The sequence below is a fragment of the Aptenodytes patagonicus genome, chromosome 1 (assembly GCF_965638725.1).
Source record: "Aptenodytes patagonicus chromosome 1, bAptPat1.pri.cur, whole genome shotgun sequence".
Classification (NCBI taxonomy): Eukaryota; Metazoa; Chordata; class Aves; order Sphenisciformes; family Spheniscidae; genus Aptenodytes; species Aptenodytes patagonicus.
The window spans coordinates 7,219,410-7,240,635 of record NC_134949.1 but is presented as its reverse complement, the minus strand read 5'-3'; the positions used below and the strand labels follow the sequence as shown (position 1 = coordinate 7,240,635).

General features: G+C 46.3%; 1 protein-coding gene across 6 annotated transcripts in view; it reads left to right on the top strand.

Moving 5' to 3' along the window:
* FRMD4A (FERM domain containing 4A) overlaps positions 1–21,226 on the top strand; it is a 396,169-nt gene that overhangs the window by 280,318 nt on the left and 94,625 nt on the right. For all 6 annotated transcript variants that reach the window (XM_076356146.1, XM_076356314.1, XM_076356060.1 and 3 more), the window contains exons 3-4: positions 6,945–7,039; positions 15,365–15,457. In XM_076356146.1, coding sequence (XP_076212261.1) covers positions 6,945–7,039; positions 15,365–15,457 — 188 coding nt within the window. The remainder of the gene's footprint in view (positions 1–6,944; positions 7,040–15,364; positions 15,458–21,226) is intronic.

Here is a 21,226-nt window from a genome sequence, read left to right as displayed (position 1 = left end):
AAACAGTCTTTAGCATTGCAGCACTTGGCATAGCAGTGTCTCATCTCTATATTCTCGTGATATATCTCGCTGCAAGTCCCTCCAGCAAGGAAACAGTGGATGGTAGCAGTCTTTTTAATCTAATGAAATGAGGCATTGCTAAGTGTGATCTAGTTACCTGGTTCCCACAGTTCAGCATGTCTCTGTGCTGGATGGATTCAGGTGGCGCACGTTTGTCCATATGTTGAAACCATTCATTTCCCAGAAACCTTCTGCCACAGAGAATTAGGGAAAAGCTATGAAATGGGGGAGGGGAAATAGATAGGCTTGTTTGACAGTTAATAAAACAATAAAATATACTTTGTGTGCGCCTGCGTTTCTAGGGACGTACCAGCAGCTGCTAATACCATGTCATCTGTTTTTTATTCATGGCACTGCTGGACTGTGGATAGATAATCTCTCTCTATAACTCACTCATTTCTAAGCATAATGGGAAGCTGTCACTGAAAAACATGCTTCTCTGCCAAAAGTGGGCAGCCTGTCTTTCCACTGGGGAAACACATGACTCTGGAGTTCCTCAGGCTACTCAAATCCCAGTAACGTTGTCTTTTAATTATATTGAATATTTAATACTGGAATGCTTATGTTTCTGCTGTATTTTCCATGATGACTGACAGAATGATCTGCTCAAGCTACAGAGAAATCCTTGCACTTCTCTGATTTTGCTGGTTGAGATAGGCAGATGTTTACTCCCCAGGCACTGAGCAAGCTGAGGCGCCCGTGGCTCGGTGAGATGAGCTCCCAGTTGTACCCATAGTGGTACTTGGGCTGCCTGGTTTGCAGCTCCCAAGGAGAGCCTCCTCGGACGGCAGCACTGCCCTCCCAGAGCAGGATTTGGCTGAGTCAGGTTAGATATTTACGGTGTTGATCCTCAGATGAGTCTACCACCAAGCCCTCTTGGAGAGAAACAGGTATTTGTAGGACTTTGGGCCTGTTTTAGGATGAGGCGAGTTGCCCCTAGAAGCTTCCCCAAGGCTACAAGGGGCTTCTTCTCCCCAGAAGCCCTCTTCATCTTCCTCCCATCCTGTGGCCAGCAGACACCCATAACACAGCAGTATCGTCACTAAACCTGTGTGACAACGGCCATGTCTAGTGTTGGGAAGTACTTAAATGGGTTTTGCATGTCACCTTGTGTAGCAAAGCCTTGTTCTGCATTACCTACATCTCCCCTCCTCCTTTTCCTCTCTCCAGCACTGGGGAGGTCTCCTGTAAGCAGATCCAAGCCTGTTCCCCCAGTGGGTCCAGCAGCCCATGTTAGTGGGGTCACAATAATGAGAACGCATCCAATAAATACATGAAAGAGCTGTGATACTCGGGGTTTTTCGACATTGAATCAGTATGACCCATCCCTCATGCAGCCTCCATCTCCCCTTCCCAAGGCACTCTGGGGGCTGCCCTTCTCCTCCCCACTTGCCTTTAGTGCTTGCCATGCTCTGCCATTATTCAGGAAAGTTGACTTCAGGTCTAATTAGGAAGAGACACCTGTACAGAGTGCACCTGTATATAGTGTCTCTGTATAAAGATAAGCACAGTGCATGGAAGAGGGACTCATCCCCTGTGGTTAATTCGTCAGTGCTGAATGCCTTTTAAAATAGCGCCAAGGAGATAAAGACAGAGCCTGGGCATTGCATGCACTGAAGTTGTCTTGGTGTGGTTCCCTCTAGCGCAGGCTGTGCCTGCAGCCCAGGGTATGGGAGGCTCTTCTTTAAGCAACAGGGAAATGCAGGGAGGCAGCCCTGGGAGTGTCAGCCAGCTGTGATCCCACTGTACCTTCTTGGCACTGTCTTTGGTGCCTTTGCAGAGGCTTTCTTGGTGCAGGTTCAAGTCACAGAGCTGCTATTGAGGCTCAGTTCCCTGCCACCTCCCGACACCACTAATAAAGCTCCCCCTTTCCTCTAAGTCATTATTTGAACAAACTTATGTTGTTTTAGAGGGGAGGGAGGGAATGAGTTAACTGCTTCAAGGCTGCAGGAGCTGGGGTTGCAGAAGAGCCTCGACCATGTGCTCACTGTGCTCCTCGCTGCTGAGGCAGAGGTGCTTTGCGGTTGCAGAGCATTCCGCAGCATTTCAGATAAACCTCTCAGGCATGGCCCAGGGCACAGTGAAGGGTGTCTGGGTCATTCTGCTAATAAGGAGGCAGCCCCTAATGAGTCCATCTCTGCTCTCCTGCCTCTCTAAGAGGGAAGGGAGGGGAAGGAGTGCTCTCTAAGAGGGAAGGGAGGGAAGGGAGTGCTCCCAAGTCAGGTTTGTCTTCACAGAAGAGTTGCCTACTCTACAGATGACCAGGAATCCCCTGGATGATGCATTGATGCCATCATGCCTGGCAGGTGGATCCATTGACCCAGTGTTGAGGTATTAAGTTTTGTGGAAAGTGTCATGTTTGCAAGTCCAGAGAGTCTAGGCTGCAAAGTGTTGCTTGTCCCAGGCTGGAGTAGGAGTTGAGGAGTACAGGTAGGGGTCCAGAGCTGTGAAAGCACTCAGCTCACTGCCATGCAGAAAAGCCTCAGGGACAGTGTCTTTGGCTATGAAATGGCTGGTGTGTGTGCCAGAGACTCCACTATATGGGAGCATGGGTCTCTCAGCCCTTCCTCCTCCTGGCAGGGAGAGGAGCGCTCACCAGGAGCAGGCTCTTCTCCCCCAGGGCCACAGCTCCAGTGTTGCTGGGACAACAACCGTGGCCCTGCTGATTTCTCTAGTAAAAATAACAGTTGACTTACAGTGCATTGTTCTTCACGTGCATTTTTGCAAAGAGGGTCCTGTAGTGGGAGGGAGCAGCAGGGGAAATCCTGGCTGAATAACGTTGCTCTGACAACCCACGCCCATCAGCAAAGCATGCTCAGCCCTCGCTGCTCCAGCTGAAGGATTTCTGCTGGTGTACCCTGTCCCATGTTCAGGCCAGCCAGCTGCAGCTCTGACATGCTCCCCCAGGATGCTTTTTCTGATGCAGGTTACATGGAGGATGCCAGGAAGGTGTAGGTAGGAAGGAGATGAAGAACAGCAGATGAAGAGGGGTCTCAGCAGCTGCCCGGGCAGCTCACAGTGCACCACGGTCCAGCTCTGCAGCTCTGCAGCATTGAGGTTCAGTTTCTAGTTTGAATGCCAGCTGTTATTCCTGATTTATGCCTGTAGGATTCACAAGCTATCTTGCTGACCGTCCCACTCTATTGGATGTAGAAAGTCCTAGGCCCACTTTCTATTGATTTCCCTGGTCTCAGAGACCAGTCCCCATCTTCTTCAATGTGTCTGTGATGGAAGTTTTATTAATGCAAAATGAATATCCCTCTGGAAAATGAAGTCCAGAAATTAATAATGAATTAAAACAACTTGCCACAGGCATTGCTAATGAGCTCTTATTCTGCGCGGCTTACATGAAAGGAGGTCATTGCTCAGCCGTTCCCATTGCGAACAGCAAGCAGATTAACCATTAACATTGAGCATGTGGGTCTCTCGAGACAGCAGGACGGGCGGCAGCTTGGCTTGTGCCTGGCAGGGTTTTTCTGCCCTTACCCCTGCTGTGCAGGTTTGTCTTGGGGAGTCTTTGCTACCTGAAGACACCTTCCTCCTCTCCCCTCCAATGACTCAGATTGCCCATCTGTGTTGGGAGGATACAGGGCTCATCCCACTGGAAAGGACAATAACCTTGCAGAGCTTAAGCGGAGAGTGGAAAGTAATCTTGGAGGGGACTAGCTGGGCTTAACTTCACCACTGTAAGCCTCTTCAAGGATACCGGCCCAGTAACTAACCTGGCACCGCTCCAGTGCTGGGTCTGCATCTATTGTTCTTTTCCCTTATCTTGCAAGGCAAAGGGTTATCCTCCCTTTTATCTGCTACCGCAGGCTTTGGAGGAGGCCCAGGCAAGGGCAGTGGAGACCGTGCCCCTGCCGAGCCCCAGGGGCAGGAGGGAGGCTGTGCTGGGGGAGGAGCAGCCGCCACGAGGCATTAGAGAAGGGAAGGATGTATCAACATTCCGACCACTTCTCCACAGCTTTTTCAGCAGCCAGGTCTTGCTCAGCAGAGATAAGGAGGCAATACATTGCATTTACCCATCTTGCCTGGGGAGGGTGGCAGAAGGCAGGTGCTTTCAGGTGCTGCTCCTCACTCGATGTCTGAGGATGAATGCAGCAGTGCATGGGGCAAAGGACGCTGGGCACCATTTCTCCATGATGTGGCTGGACATCAGAAGGGGATTTTACCCCTTGTCCAGTGACCCTTGTGACAGTGCTGGCTGGCTGAATCCGAGGGACCCATCACTTCCCCATTTCCACAGGCAGCCTGTTTCACATCAGCCATTTATTGCTCTGTTCTGCTTTCTTGCGAAATATGAAAGCTCAACCTATCCCCTCCAAGTGCTTAAACCAGGCTTGCGAAAATGCTGCTGTGTTTGAGGCATGCTTTTTCACCACCCTTCCCCACCTTTGCCCTCTCAGGTGGGACACCCAGCAAGGCTGGCTGATGTCTTGCTTCCTTGCTTGGCAGCACAATTGCCCATTTATCAAATAACTGAGTCACACCAGACCACTGGGAGCCAGGCAGTGCCAGCCACACAGCGCCGCGCGTGCAATGTATGCTGTCATGGGAATGCCCAGATTCACCTCCACCAACTGCCCCCACCAGTGGCCCTGGTCAGAGAGGGGTCAGTCCCCTACACCCATCACTGGCCATGCATTCCCACCCCTCCTCCTGTGGAAGCGCTGGGCTGGGAAGAAATCCCTTTCTGGTGCAGAAAGAGTTTGGCCCAACAGGGAGAGAAAGGAGCAGGAAGGTTTGGGCAGGAGTGGGGGAAAAGCAAGACTTAGGCTCTCAGACTGCACCTTGACAGGCACAAAACCCCCTTCCTCTCTCTCCTTCACAAGTTTGTGTTTGTTTGTCTGTTGTTAAACTGAAAACTCATCTAATGCCCCCAGTAAGTACATGCACAGAGCCTATGTATCTCTGAATTCACATGGCAGTCTTACCATCCTCTTCATCACAGTATCTGGGCACCTCATAAGCCAGACTGCAGCTTGTCCTTAAAAAGCTCTGGCAAAGGGAGGTTCATCTTATAGGAGACAGGAGTGCTGAGAATGTCCATCCCACTCAGCACAATGCCAGGACAGAAGTATCTGAGGAGTTTTCAAAGAGACTGGTGTAGCTGGTGTGCTCATTGCTTGCATCCCTGAAGGGACTCAAGGGGACAAAGGACATGACCACGGACCCACACCTCGTCTGCTCAGCTCTGAGTGCCATTCAGGAGCTGGTTCAGGAGTCTGGGAAAGGCAATGCAGCAGGTAGCGTAGACATAGCAGAGACTCCAATGGCTGTGCCTGAGAAGTCTGACCTGGGAATTAAAATGAAGCTTGTTGCATCCCACCTATTTGTTATCTGCCAGGCTGTTCTTCCTACACAGCAACTTATCTCATATTCGGAGGCTGCTTTAAGCTAGTGCTGCATTTAGGCACGGCTATTGCTTCTTTCTTTGCTGGCATGACCTAGAAACCACCCTTGCATTGGGTGCACAGACAAGGAGCAGTATGGATGTTGCTGGTAACTGCCTTGGGATGTAGCAGGCAGACGGGTGGGTGGAGGACGGCATAACATGCACATGAATGCCAGGGAAGTGTTTCAGGCTTTGCTCAGCTGTGTCAGGTACTAGGACAGTGCTGGGTTTAGGACCATTTTTAGAGAGCAGTTGAGAGTCTTATGAATCTATTTGGAAATTAAGTACAAATCGAGTTTTTTTTAAACACAAGCTGTGTTTGTATTTACAGGACAGGACAGTCAATTAGGACAGCAGGGTTCTCAGGTCCCCACCACTCATTTTCTGTACAGCATCATCATTTCATCTCCATTTAACAACAGGTTCACGTCTGGAGTAACTGACTCAGCTGCTTGGCAGACTCATTGGGGCAGTCAAGCCTGCAGACAGCTTTATTTTCACTGAGGCTTGCAACACAGAGATTTGTAGACCAAATCCTTAGGAGCAGTCACCAGGGAACACAGCTGGGATCTCTGACCCCAGCTGTGCCAGTGCTGCTGTGACCATTACAGCTCTGGGATCTGGGGCTATTACAGGCTGTGGGATCACAGGTTGCATCTACCTAGATCCTTTGTACCCATGTTTCCTACCAGTGATAGGACAAGAGCTCTGTTATGGCCAAGACTTCAGTAGTCTGGTATGAAACACAGGAGCTCAGCAGAGGTGGTGAAAATTCACAGAGGGAGAAGGACACGTTAGACTTAAAAGTCAAATAAGACTTTGCAGAAAAGGCAGAATTGCCCCATGGTAGTAATGTACCATCCTCTGTATGGGGTGAACAGCTTCTCTGAGCTTGGCTTTTACAGTCTTACAAAGGGTATTTTGAAAGTGTGTGTTACTTTCCTTTCTTTCCTTCCAAGTGCCTAAATTTGAGGACACATCCTTATCCATAAATGACAAGCAATACTGAATGGGAAACTATTTTGTTCTGTCATTTACTTCTCATTTGGTCCTGTCACATCCTATCTTTTGGCACTATGTATTTTCTTAGTGTTATGAGCGTATATCTGTGCTGTGTGTGTGAGAGCGGGTGTCTGAAATGTGTTTGCAAAGGTCCTTGATAAAAAGCTTTAACAACTAAAATTATCAGAGAGGCATGAGTGCGCTGGTCATGGTAGATCTGAACACTGGCAGGTGGCAGGTCATCTGTCTGCAGAGACATTAAACACTGAAGAGGTCAGAATCGCCAGGTTTTTAGTATTTACCTAGGAGGGAAACTACTGCTTATTTCAAGGAGCTAATGTTGCTTAAGCTTTAGCTTGAACACCAGAGGGAACATAAAACCAATGGCAGTGGAATACCTTCAAGGATAGCATTTCCCTCCAGAAGCACAGTTCAGTTATATCCAAGTTCTCCTCATTAATCACTTTCTTCCGTTCTTGTTTTCCAGCCAAAGCTTTTGGCCAAGGAGTTGCTTGACTTGGTGGCATCTCATTTCAACCTGAAGGAGAAGGAGTACTTTGGAATTGCATTCACAGATGAAACGTAAGTGCGAGGAATTAAAGACCTAAGAGGCAACTCTTAGATCACAGGAAATCTTGGTGGAGTTTTATCCTAAGCAAAATGACCAGCGTAGAATACCTGCGTACCCCAAGGTCCTAGACCAAGGTCTAGGAGCCATGGGCCTCACATCAGAGTCTGTCCTGCACTGCCTCTTCTTCAGAGGGCTTAAGGCCTCTCATGGCACGTTAAGCATGGCCGGAGGTGTACAAAGGCAGTAACAATCCCTTCCTAATCCCATGTTCAAAGAGTTGGTGTCATTTGACATTGGACTTAAGAGCCACTCACTCGTTCGAAATTATTATAGATCGGTGGAAATGTTCAATTAAAATGTTAATCTTTTTATTCACTCAAGCAGGTTTAAAAGTAATCATAGAATCATAGAATGGTTTGTGTTGGAAGGGACCTTAAAGATCACCTATTCCCAACCCCCCTGCTGTGGGCAGGGACATCTTGCACTAGACCAGATTGCACAAAGCCCCATCCAACCTGGCCTTGAACACTTCCAGGGAGGGGCCATCCACAACTTCTCTGGGCAACCTGTGCCAGTGCCTCACCATCCTCAGAGTGAAGAATTTCTTCCTTATATCTAATCTAAATCTACCCTCTTTCAATTTGAAGCCATTAGCCTTTGTCCTATCACTACATGCCCTTGTAAAAAGTCCCTCTCCAGCTTTCTTGTAGGTCCCCTTCAGGTACTGGAAGGCTGCAATAAGGTGTCCCTGGAGCTAAATTATTTCAAGGAAAAAAAAAAAAAAAGACAAAATTACTCTATTATTTCTGATGTTTTAGATCCCAGATTAGACTTTCTTTAAAAAGGGAAAGAAGAAAGCGTGGGAAAGGAAGGGATTGCCAAATTTAACGTGAACGAAAAGCGTTTATAAATATAAAATTTCCATTATAGAAAGGATTTGACCTTACCAGGAATCACACAACAGCCTTACGGCTGAGCTAAACCAAAGGATGGGACCCTGACACTGCAGTCACCTCAGGCAATGTTGGTTGTTCACCTTGAACCCCAGCTCCCAGGGTCCTAGTATTACCACAAAATTTGAGGTTTTGTCTCAAGACAAGCTATTTCTACCCCCTGTTTAAAATGCAAGTATAAAATTAGCACTGGAGAAACATTAAAGGTCTGCCAAATGCTATGATTAGTCCTAGACTTTGACCTCTCTGCTACTGCACAGTCTCTGCTACTTTTTTCCAGCTGCCTGTTTTCTCTCTGTAGTTAGACTGTCCTCGACATATGGACTGTGTCTTGTATGCGCGCCCCCCATACTCCACCTTGGTTTGCAATAGGTGGGGGGGTTGTATATTAATCAGGAAGAGGCTTCCTGCACCTATATTGTTTTAAAAAAACGAGATTTTCAAGCCAATGCTGTGTTCACAGAACAGCTGAGTCAGCAGTATTGCTGTCATGAGCCAGCTCTGCTCTCCTGCTGAAGTGGCAGGGAAATGTAAATTATCTGCTGGAATAATGATTCGGGATCGGGTAATCAGAGGCTGCTGGATAATTGCACAAACATATCCACATTCATCTCAGCAGCGATCGCCCCTCTAGAGCCAGTTCCTTTGGCAAGCGCCTGCCTTGGGCAGCCTGAGGCCATCTCAGGACACAGCTCCCAGGATGGAGGAACGCTCAGCATCAGGCACGTGCAGAAGCAGGACCCGAATCAGAGGAGATCCCAGAATCCATCCCATCTCACTGACATGAGCAGCTCAGCCCTGTAGGGGATCTCCAACCCAACACAAATTAATGAGACTGGTCCTCAAAGGAAGAACAGCAGGAGGCACTGGAAATTTATAAAGCAGGAGGAGGAAATTGCTCCTCACCAAGGCGTTACTTCTTATTGGAGAGAGCAAGTTACTCAGTGAGTGCTGCCTGAGGGGTGCAGGAAAGCCATGCAGGGAAGCCAAAGCAGACTAAGAGATGAAAATGTTCCCTTAACAGTCCTAACAGCACAGGTTAAAAACAAGAAACACATCAGACTGCAACCAGATAGCAGCTGAGCAAGTCCCAGCTCTCAGCTCAGCTGAGTGGGCACAGGGCTCCCCTGGGAGTGCAAGGGAAGCTAATGAGGAGGTGTCAGCAATTAGAGAGAGCCCAGCCTCCCCTGGGGCTTCCAGGTTTAACACGGAGCGGCATGAGCAATGGGTTAGCAATGGGAGGAAGCGCGAGAGGCTGACAGAGGCTGTCGAGGCAGTGCTCAAAGATGCACAGCAGATGCAGATGGATACACACTGTCTAGAAAGGATTTCAAAGGGTGAGGTGATGGCATCCACTCACTTGGGCACCTTCTTGACCTGTAGTCAAGATGGGGCAGGGTGCATTTTAGGAGATGCTCAGCCAGCCCAGATGAAAGATTTTGGGACACCCTCATTAAATCTAGTAAATGCAACCCAGAAACATGCCAGTAAGTCCTAGCTGATATGAAGCTTGGTCTGCAGCCCTTCTGCTGTCCCACAGTGAGTCTGACCTTTGCACTGAGGCTTCTTCAGTGCTGTGAAAATAACCTTGACAAAAATATTTCCTCTTCAGTTGTAAAAAGCTTTGAATAGAGTTGGCATGAACAGCGATTGTTTTATTTGACTGAACACAGCCAAAAAAATATACTTGAGGGGTTGGACTGGGTCTTGGAAATAGATGCCCCATGTTACCTTCAGAAAATAAACTGGGCTGTGTGTACCACAGATCTTAACCTGCAATGTGACATGGAAGTTTAAAAAACCCCCTTTCTTCAAAAAGTAGGAAAAACAGTCTCTTAATGTGTTTGCAGAGCACCTAACGCAGCCCTATAGCTGATACAGACCAGGCACACAAAAAGAAACCCTTTAATTCTGTGACGCAGGCCCTCAGGGATTTCCTTCTCTTCACTGAGTTTCCATGTGCCTTACTTGAAGGGAACTCATAACCAGCTAAAACAGAACAAGCCTGGTTCATAAATGTAGTCTGGGGTTGGCTAAATTGCAAGTTTAGAAAGAAGAAAAGCCACTAAAGTATTAAATCAATTCTTCTATTTAAGAGTAAAAGCTCTATGAGAGTAATTTATTTAGAAATGATTTGGACTGGGGATTTCCATTCATTAGTTGTGCTCTATCATGACAACCTAAGAAGAAAATCAATAGGAACAACCTTTGCGTTGGCAACTTAATAGTTTCTTGTGATAATATAGGGTCATTACTGCATTCAGCGTGACTAAAATTAGATTGTCAGACTATTATGGAGGGGAGAATAACGCCTCCTATTTTAATGATCATAGGAACACTTTATGGTGTGAGCCATTAACTGCGGGAGAGCACAGGTCAAAAGGGTGTCCCTGTACAGCACGTGAGGCAAAGCTTCACATGAAGCTGGAAGAGCTATATGCTGTTTGATTAGGAGTGAAAAGGAATGGGGAAAGGGCATTTTTTTTTTAGTTTAGCTGATTATGAATCTCCGCTAACCGCCCTTTCCCTTGGCATCAGCTTTCCCAGCATTCACTGAGAGCAAGTGGTCAGGATTACCCTTCTGTTTGCTGCAGACGCCCCATCTGGGCCACGGGCAGGTTTTCCACGTCCTTTACTTGTCCTTAGACGTGAGTCACCTGCTCCATGGAGAACTACCAACTTTTGCATTCCACAGCTCCCCCTCTCTGTGGGTCCAACCAAAAGCTCATCCAAACCCTTTTGCTCCCTTGCCAGAGGAGAACCTGCAGAGCAGCTTCTTCAGCTAGCTAATATATAGGATAAAAACTGCAAGGCATTGAGGCCCCCATTATTTGTGTTACACTTGTGCTAGAGAGTGTACTAACGTGATAAGGTAGTGACAGAGCGTGCCCTTGCTCAGCCCAGGATCCTATGGCCTATGGATCCCGTGGATGGCAAGGGAAGAGCAGGGTACCACTCTTCCCTGGAAAACTCTCTCATCTCTGGGAACTGGGGGGAAGCCTATTTCCACCCTGCAGCCATGTGGCAGGGCCGAAATGAGGGACCAGGTGTCCCATGTCCTGGTTGAACAGCCAGTCCAATGGAGGGTGCAGCTTTCAGAATAATGTTCCGCTCTGGCGATAGACCAGTTCCTTTGTCACCAAGTCCACCGTTTTGCAATATCTATACAGTTAAACTCACATAGCTCCTTGAGCTTTGCAACCCCTTCAAAAGTATTTTTGTTGAAGATTAAGACCTTAAAAGAGAAAATCTGTGAGCTTAAGGTTTTTTTTGTTTCTGTTGTGATTGATGGAAACGTAAAATAGTTTATATGGTTTCTATTATGTGAATTGGTCATTCTCAATGTCCATTCAATTCAACATGAGTTTGACACTGAAGGGGCGTGAGTTGGTTTATTGTTCCAAATACCTTTATAATACAAATCAATGTGGATCCACTTTTCAGAAAACTGGACACTAACCAGTAAAACTGTATAAACAGAACCACCTGGAGGCAAAATATTCATTGATGTACCACTCTTTACTGAAAGCCCTGATAAAAGAAAACAGAACCTCTGCTTGCAATTGACAATATGAACCCTGGGCACCAAAATCCATACTCAGTCTGTAACCTAAATGGACTCAGTTTCTTTTTCTAAAAGTGATTATGTATTTGTTATTGACACACCAGTTTAACTGCCAACATGAGTACAACCAACAGAGAAAAATGATCTGGCTTCCAATATTCAACCTCCCTATAGGTCACCCAAAACTGTTTGCACCATTATTTGTGAATACACTGATAAATACCTAAATGAACAAATCAATGGTGATAATGAAACAAAAGCTACTTTGTGTCTCTAAATTGAACCGTGAAGGAAATCCAGCTAGACATGGGCACGTATGAATGGGATCCCAGTGCAAGCTGCTTAAATTGGTCCATGAAAACTGTCAGGATTACTACATGCCTAGGGTTATATGCCCATACTTTTCTCGTCTTACATGGGATTGTGCTCCATGAATAGTTCTGCTGAAGACAGGAAGACGGCTTGCAGAGCAAAGCGTTTTGTGGTGTAACGGCATTGGAGTTTGGCTCCCCGATAGACCACATTCACAGGCGGATGCCAGTGATTGTTCACTGCTGCTGTTCTCTACATGCCACACATGCACGCTTGAAAACAAAGAGTTAGGTGACAATCTGCAGTGCAGAAGCCCTCGGTGATGAAAGATTGTAAGTGGTAATTGAGTACAGTAAGCAGTTAGCTCCTGGCAGTGATTTAAGTGACCTTCCTCCCCTGAAGGAGCTTTGGATTTAAGCTCCATGCAGATGAGAGTAATGAAACTCTTCAACCCAAAAACTCGGTGGCAATTAAATGTTACGCAGTACGCACAACTGTGTACGCGTGCAACATAAATGTGTAACCTGGTATGCATACGTATATGCATATATTCTTTTTGTACTGATTATATCAACCAGTTTCTCAAGTTAAAATGCAGCGAGAATGAAAAGAGCAAGTCTTTTCAAAATGAGAAATACCTTGAAGTGAATTATTGTTCTGTGCACCATGGCTTCTCAACCCTTCGTTGTACACATTAGGCAAACCCAGACATTTCTGTTGAATAAACGTAGAGGTAGGCAGTAAGTCCATTGTCAACAAATCGGTCTCGGTGGGAACCAGTGTGTAATGCCATCAGCTGCTGGTGGCTGCTACTTTGGTGATACAAATGCAGCTGGACAGGTTCAGGATAGAATGTCAGGCTTAGTGTGGCTTTTCCTTGCTCTGACAGTGTTTCGTTGGCCTACATGATTAAATGCTCGTTTTGTACTTTGGCTAGGAATGGGTGAGCATGTCTAGTTTCAATCCCCATGCATACTGTGGCCTTCACAGTTAATTTCAGCCTTCCTGAGTCCTGTTGAAAGACACATAACAGCACTTCAGGACAAAAAAAAAAAAAAAAAGAAAAAGGACAAATTTCAAGAAGGGGGATGCAGCGGGAAATGTGGACACCTCTAATTTTTGGGTGCCCAGGCTGAGAATCTTTCAATAGGGCTTATTTTCTGACAGCCTGGAGCACCTGTCTTCTAGAAACCAAGCCTTCTTAAAGTACATATCTGTGCTGAACAACAGGGCACGTTGCAGGGATCCCACACTAGCACTGGGCGACCGCATCCCAGCAGCAGAAATGGTGGAAGGAGACCCCATCGTGCTGCGTGCCCAGCTACACAGCCTGCCGAGAGCAAGACCAGTTAGCCCATACACCTGGCCCCGTTAACACTGCCATCCTCACCCCTGATCCTGGGCAGTATCACTGCACAGCACTGTCCCGGGCTGGACAGACTTGCCCTCAGCCCGTGTACTGCAATAGAGATATATGAAATGACTGGTTGGGCTTGAAAATCTGCATTATGTCACCCCTTTCCAATAGCCACGCTGCTGGTAAGTCTGTGCCCCTAAGACACAGTTCAGGCTGCCCTTTACCTAGAGAAAAACAAATAGAGCAAAAACTTATTTAAAAACTTTATCTAGAGAAAGAACTGACTAAAAGTTAAAATATCTTGGAGAGAAACACACAGGTGTCTAGAGCAGGGGATAAAAAAGGTTTTCATTCTTTTTGTACACCAAAAGATGTCCAGGATGAGTTTGAAAAGTCCCCAACTCCACATGTATCACTTGTAGCTAGTTGAGACTTGGTACTCTTGCAAAATAGATGCAAAGGCTGCTTAAACTGAACGCCTGACTTCTATATGGCAAAATTTGAGGTGAGATAGCTTCTTTATAAATGTCTGATCCTGAACCCACTGGAGTGATGAGTGGAGCTCACAAGTAATTTTGAATCCCTTAGACAGTGCAAAGCAGGGTGCTGCGCTGAGGTGAGCATGCACGATGTCCCAGCTGATCTCCAGGGCAGCCCAGAGCTGCCTGGGCTTGAAGGCCCGCGAGCTGCCCATCCTCTTCTGCATCTACATAAGCCAGGGCAGCCGTACAGAAATTCAGATTGAACCCAGGTGATTCAAAGCCTCCTGAAATTGCTACTTTCCCCTTTATTTATTTTTCTAGAAAAGATGGAGTCGGGGAGCTATAAATCCAGTTAAATTGCTAAATAGATGTTGTTGCTTACTTTCCAAAGGGGCTTCTCAGTTGCCCAAAGCACATGCGCTGCTAAGGAGTAACGGGCAGACCCTTGTGAAAGCCGAGTATGTTTGCTGACAGGGTACATTGCTAAGGCTTGTGGCAACCCTAGAAGTTAATTTAATGCTTTTTTTTAAACCAAGCTTTTTTTTTTTTTCCTTCTTTTTTTTTTTTCTTTTCGGTGGAATGAAGAATTATTCTTGAGGATTAGCATGAGCTGGTGAATAGTCACTGGAACAGAGCTCAGGACATCTGAGTTCCATTTCCTGCTTTATTTGCTGCAAGATTCTCCCCAAAATCACTTCAATTCTCTCTCCCCTTGCTTGTCTAGACAGCAGAGTGCTGAAGGCATGGGCTGCCTCTCCCTCTGGGTGAAATCTGGTCTGACTGAAATCAATAGCAAAACGCTCACAGGATGCAGCCCTAGCATCACTGAAGGCAATGGCAAAATTCCCGCTGACTTCAGTGGGGCCTGAATTTTACCTTACGTATTTCCACAGTGCCTAATTTAACAGGGCCTTTATCTCAGCTGGGGAGTGAGATGCCCCTGTAATACAAATCATGGTATTTATAAAATACCTTTCACGCACACACAGCACTCTACAATGTGGTGAACGTGACAAAGAACAGAGCTCCTGCCCAGGAAAGCTTCCAGCAGCAAGGCACAAATGGATAAATTATAGGAGAAAATAATAGCGACAGGTACCATCTAGGCAAAAGAAAAGCAGCATGTGGTAATTGGAGCTGGAACACTTCATGGAGCAGCTGTTTTTCAGGAGCTCTCTGAAGGAGGAAAACCGAAGGCTGGGCAAATCTAGAGAGGCTATTGAAGCCATGTGGGTGGTAAGTAAACTGTCTGAGGCTGTAGAGTCAGGTTTAGCCTTGAGTGAAATATTGCAAGCGTTGTGGAAACTCTTAACAATAAGGATTTCTAATGAAAATCTTGACAGACTTTTAATGATACAACTGCACCAGGGGGTTGTAATAAAAAGGTGAAGCTCATAACATTTTGGGCTGTCCTGCCTGCTCGGTGCTGCCAGCTTTCACCCTGACAGATTGAACTTTAGCAGTTTGATTCCCAGACTGAAATGTTGCCAGGATGATATCGCCTCCGCTCCTCAAACATTTACCGTGTGTTTTTCAAATATCATGCAATAGCCGAGGGCAAATAGCATACGCTTCAGTTCGTCTTTTGTAACACCTCAGACCTCATTGCAATGAGTAGCGAGAAACCTCTTCAGTGCCGGGCTCAAAACTGTCTCTTCTCTTGCCAGGGGACACTTGAACTGGCTTCAGCTGGACCGCCGAGTGCTGGAACATGACTTCCCCAAAAAGTCAGGACCAGTTGTTTTGTACTTTTGTGTCAGGTAAGTGCGTGATGGCAAGCCCTTCCCATGGGATACAGCTACAGACAACCTGTTCCCCAGAGGCCAGGAAATGAGGCTGTCGGTTTCTCACGCTGTAGAAACACCTGTGGACAAACACACACTTTTACAGAGGTTTCTTTTGAGCTCCTTGGCTTTGAAAACTCTTCTCACACAAGTGTAAATAAGTAGTAGCCACACTAACACTCATAGCTACCCACAGAGAAACCTTGTATGAGGGCAAGATCACACGTTATGCCTTTACATTTTTATTTGTGGGTTTTGAACTCCTGGAAAGCCCAAGCTGGGTAGGGCTGCAGAACAAAGACCTCTTTCTGCCAGGATAACCAACCTGGGCCAGCCACCTGGAGGGAAAACACTTGCTTCCTCACCGGCGAGCCATATGTTTCCTCTGGATTGTGCCCAGGGTGTGCATTATGTCAGGGACCAGATTAATCCCAGTATAACTCTGTCGTATTTGCCTTCTGGACTTAACAATGTAACGGTATAATGGATTACCCGCAAAGAGCAAATGATGGCATTTTATGGCAACCAGTTGGCTTCTGCATGGGCATGGAATATATTCATAGACTGGACTAGACCAAACTAGAAAGGTTTTAATGAAGATGATGGCAGTTTGGGAGAATTTCTCTTCATCTGGGAATTTTGCAAGGAACTGTTAGTGTTTGGAAGCCGCTAGAAGCTGCCGGTGCTCTTGTGTACACAGTGTCTTTGCCTCCAAGGGAGATATTTTCTGAGAAGACAAATTTGCTCTTGCAGCTTTAAAACACCCAGAGAGAGGCTGGGGGTTGGGATGGCATATGTACAAAATTAAGTTGAGGGTTTTGACTTACTTTTAATGGATAGCTCATGTCTAGAACCAGCCAGTGCAGTGTTAGTGTGTCTTTTTCTGTTAACCTTTCCACTCCAGTGTTATATTACATCTGACATCACTCTCATTCATTCCATAGTACCCACAAAAAATGAAGACCTACTTTTGAGTTTCTTCCCCTGAGTGAAGCTTTTTTTCCCTACATAGTGGTTGTCATTCATTTAACTTCAATTACAAGGGAGGCTTCTCAGGAGAAGAGACTCTTTGTTCTGTTATGTCCCCATATTAAGTGGTGGATATATCTTAGGACAAATCAAGGCTGCGCAAAGCCCCATGACTCCAGAACTGGCCTGCTGTCTCTCCCAAGAGAAGAGCTTAGTCTACATTTTGGGTGCTTCAAACCATAAGGGTAGATCCAGAGCTAAACATTTCCAGTGTATACAATCCACCTGTGCTTAGAACTACACAAAACTGTTGGTGCTCTTCTGCAAAAGTGTTAGACTTTTAGGCAAATTAAAAAAAAAACCAAAACCAAAAAAACCAAACCAAAAAACCCAAACTCATTAAGAACATACCAGCTCTGTTATCAAGCATCTTGCCTAGCGGCCAAATTGAGAAGTCCGTGCCAGGGAAGGAATCCCACGGAAAGCAGATTTTAGGAGTGGAACTGCTAAATGTGTGAAAGCCGGTGCTACTGAGCCACTCTCATCTTCATTTCAAAGACCACTCAACGAGCATAAATATTGCCATCTGTATTGTTTTATGAAAGTTGGCAGCACAGCAGAGACAAGTTATTCTAGCGGGATCTTAGCCAAGAGACATCTTAGGACTATGGACCCATACAACAGTTAGTAAATGAGTGACCTCTCCTGTTCTGGAATCGTAATCCATAGGGGAAATCCATAGGGGAAAAGTCAGCATTCAGTGTCTGAAAAGTGAGTGTGTGAAAATCAGACTGACTATGGGCTTATACTCTTTTTTGTGATAGTAATGAGTGGATTGTCACACTGAGTTACAATTTGAAATTAACTGGAAGGCCAGATGCCTCAAGAGTTAGGAACGGGCATTAACTTACCACGGCTTTTCTACTGGTTTTCTTCCCCTGTGGATGTCAGATGCTGGCAAGAAGTTGAAAAAGTTTCCCAGCATTTAAAGACTTCCCATGTCCATCCCCAAATCTGATCTGAGCAGAAGGCAATCGGACAAGAAATCGACTCCAGCCAGCTGGCTGAATTTGGAAAGGCCCCATGTATCTGTTACCAGCAGTTTCAGTTCTGGCTTGGGAGCTAAAGCAAGGGCTGAAGGAATGGTTGTGAAGAGACCCACCCATAGACAGGGTTGTATTTTGACAATCTGGTGGTGCAGAGCGGCTTGCAGAGCCATCCATACCATAAACAGAATGCTCCCTCTCCCCTGCTGCCATGAGGTGGAAAGCAGCGATAACTAATGCCGTACCATACCTAATTACAAATGTGTTAATTTTTAAGGGACTGGGTGCCCATGACACCTACTATATCATTGGTAAAGGTTTGCCTGTGTTTGCAGACACCTTTCTTGCATTACCTCTCCCAAGCATTGCAGCTGAGACAGCTTAGGCTGGTGTTAGGGGTCCTAACTGGGGGGCTAGTAATACAAGTAACTGGATGTGCCAGATGTTCATTACAGAGAAATCTGTTTACTGTATCAGGATTTAGTAATCATGTGGGTTTTCCCCTCTAGTCAAAGTAAATGTACAATTCAACCACACTGGGTAACTACTGAAGACATGAAGCTTCAGGCAAGAACAGTAAATGGTAGTTTGTGAAGAGGAGAAGCTACAGAGCAACCATTTTCACCTTTTATGTGACCATCAAATTGTTTTTTACCCTTAACATGCCTGCAGCAATGTTGACGGGCAGCATGCCCACCAAAGATGCCGCAGTTTTTAGATTGCTCTAAAAGTACATTTAAAGGAAGCATGCCTTTTTAAGCAAAGGCTTCTTGTAAGAACCGTGCGGAAAATAGGAAGTTTCACAAGCTTTGCAGCGTGAAATTCTCCTCCCTTATTTAAATCTCTGCAGTACTGTTGAAGCTTCATCTTTTGACACACATTTCCTTGGGGTTTGACATTGTTGAACATTGATGTCCAGTGTCTTTACTCTCTTCCGTAATCAAAGACCAAAAATTTCAAGGCACTGTGTCAAAGAAGAAGGATTTTATAAGGATGTTCTTAGTATTAGTTCAGAAGAAATTGCTTCTGCCCTTGTACACTTGCACAGCTAACTGAAGCCTCTCTGTCCTCAGGTTGTCATCTAGTGCTTCTCTGGAAGCTTTCCACTGAGAACAACATAGGAATCTAGGAAGCAATCAGAACTGCTTGGGCAGCTGTGAACTGCCCCATGGCTATTCTTGTGCAATATTATTTTATGAGACTCTGCTAATATCCGTTTATATAGCTTTAAAGCCATACATGAAAGCAAGAGGGAGTGCCATGTGTCTTGCAGGGGAGGTGGGATGTCTGGCAACAGGATGGGAGTGATATTAGTTCTCATCTTAGAATTAGCTTCCCCGGGTGGCTTTCTAAAGCCGTGGTCACTTGGTTGTTGGTGAAACTCATTCCCTGCCTCAGAGGGCTTACAGTGCAGATAAACCAAGTCAGATGAGAGTCACGGCTCAAGTCCGGGAGAAGCAAAAGATGGGGATGAAGGAAGGAGGGATTGCTTGACTAGTTGATTTTGCAGAGGTGTTTTTAGACCAGAAGAGGACAGTGAAATTGTACCTCACAACATGAGCTGCATGACAAAGGGTAGGAACCTAAGTAAAGTGTGGACACCCAGGCAGCAAGGAGGTCAGAGGAAAACAGAGCTAGCAGGGGTTCAGCTGAAGGTTGTTATATTTTTGGCAGGGAAGGAAGCATTTTGCTCCGACTCACACAGGCAGGAGAAGGAAGGCGAAGTTACTCCCTTTGTGTAAATCTTTGAGGTGAGAGAGGACCAGAGCATAGACACGCTGTTTGTTCATGGAAAGCAAAGTTGGCCAGGCTTTGCAGCGAATTCTCATCCTCAAACAATGGCCTTGTGGGATTAGCATCCTTAGCTAGGGAACCACCAGCATGGGTCTGATCTCTTTCTCTTCTGGATGTTTGTCATGCTGTTAATTTATATGAACAAGCTCAGCAAATAAAATTCACTTCACTGGTGGATCTTTTCCCAGGAATGAATATATGTGTTCTCAGGGTAGCTCCACCAGCTAAACAGTGACAACTCACTGCAGAAATCGTCACGCTAAATCAGAACATCTCTCACGTGGAAAGGCTTTTCTTTCAGAAAGGCATGGAAAAAAATGTGAAATAAATCCTCAATACTCAAATACACTGTGGGGCAGAGTTTGTATCTATGGCCCGGCAGCATTCCCACAAAGGAATGCCTGTGTCCAGCAACGTCTGGCATGTGTTCATACGTACTGGCTAGGCTGAAGTCAGCATGAGGGCTGTGGGGGCTCAGGACTCTCAATATTGAGGCCAGACGTTTTGCCAGGTTACCACAGTTACTAGAGAACAAAGTGGCCTTTAATAAGAGACCAGCACTGAAACACAGAATGCAAAGCTCATGCGTCTCGTTGCTTCCTTTAACCTGAAGGAGCGTAGTTCTGTGTGCACTGGCGGTGGTCCAGGTCCGAGGCAGGTGGGACAGATGTCTGAGATGGGACTCACCACACCAAACCTGAGATGTTTACCTAGTAGATGGCTCTATGTCGGGGCTAACTAGCACAGCCTTCCTGTATAACCACTGGAAAGAAATAGGCACTTTTCAGGAACAATTCATCCGACTTATTTTAGATGACTGCTTTGGAATTCAGTAAGTTGCAGCCTAAAATACCTATGTCTCCTCTCTGACCTCAGACGCCTACTCAGATGTAGGCATCTACTTTGTAGCTACCTCTTTTCACCTGATGAATCCCCTCCATGTGCATCAAGGGCAGCCTATAAATTCAGATTATTATTTCAAACAGGGTTGGCACAGCCAGGGTTGAGGAGGCATTTCCCATCTACAAGGCTTTGCCTGGCTACCTAAACGGAATTGGACCAGATTTCAGTTGCTAATGAGGCCTTAGGCTATCTTATTTTTTCAGCCTTCCTTTATATCCAGTCTTTAAAGCCACGTTCCATTAGAAAAGGACTAATGTTAAAAATGAAAGGAGCAGGAGTCCATTTGGAAAGAGAGACGGTGGTTGCTAATATGGATTGTTCGTAGGGCTAGATGGACCTTACAACTTGTTGCTGAAATACATTGCTGCCTCCCACATTGGCCGGAAGACACGTATGGGGTGCAGATTGATGGCATGCTGCTCCCAACTTGCCTGACTCACTCACATGGCGATCCCAGCACATCATGGTTGTGTGTGCCATTCATTTCCACTCAGCTTTGCATCTCTCCGAGAAATTAGATTAGGGGGTGGTGATGACAGCAGCCTGCTGTGGCGGGAAGAGTGGAATAGAACCACACTAAATTAACCAGAGCAATTTATTTGTCTCACATGTAATGGGCTGTGTTTCTCCATCCGCAGTTTTCCCTACCAGAGAGGGGTATGTGGTGCTCCATCGCTTTGCTCCAGGCAGGGAATGAGGGGGGTGGACGAGCTGCAGTGGCTTCTGAGTACATCCCTGAGCAAGGCGGGTGGGGTGAGGGAAAGTCAGCGGGAAGCTGATGCCAAGGTGAGGGAAGAGAGATGGTAGCAGAAGCATCCTTCCCCCACATCACCAGCTACTGTCTCTCCCCACCGAGGAGGGAGAAGGAGCAGCCGTCTCTCTGCCCCATGGTGTGAGACAGGGGTTTACAGGAACTGGGGGGAGAAGCCCGAGGAGATTATCAAATACATCAATTTTGCAGCCAGGGGAGAGAGAGAGAAGTGGCAGAGTTTGCTCTCACCCATGGATATGTATCATCTCACCTGCTAGCACC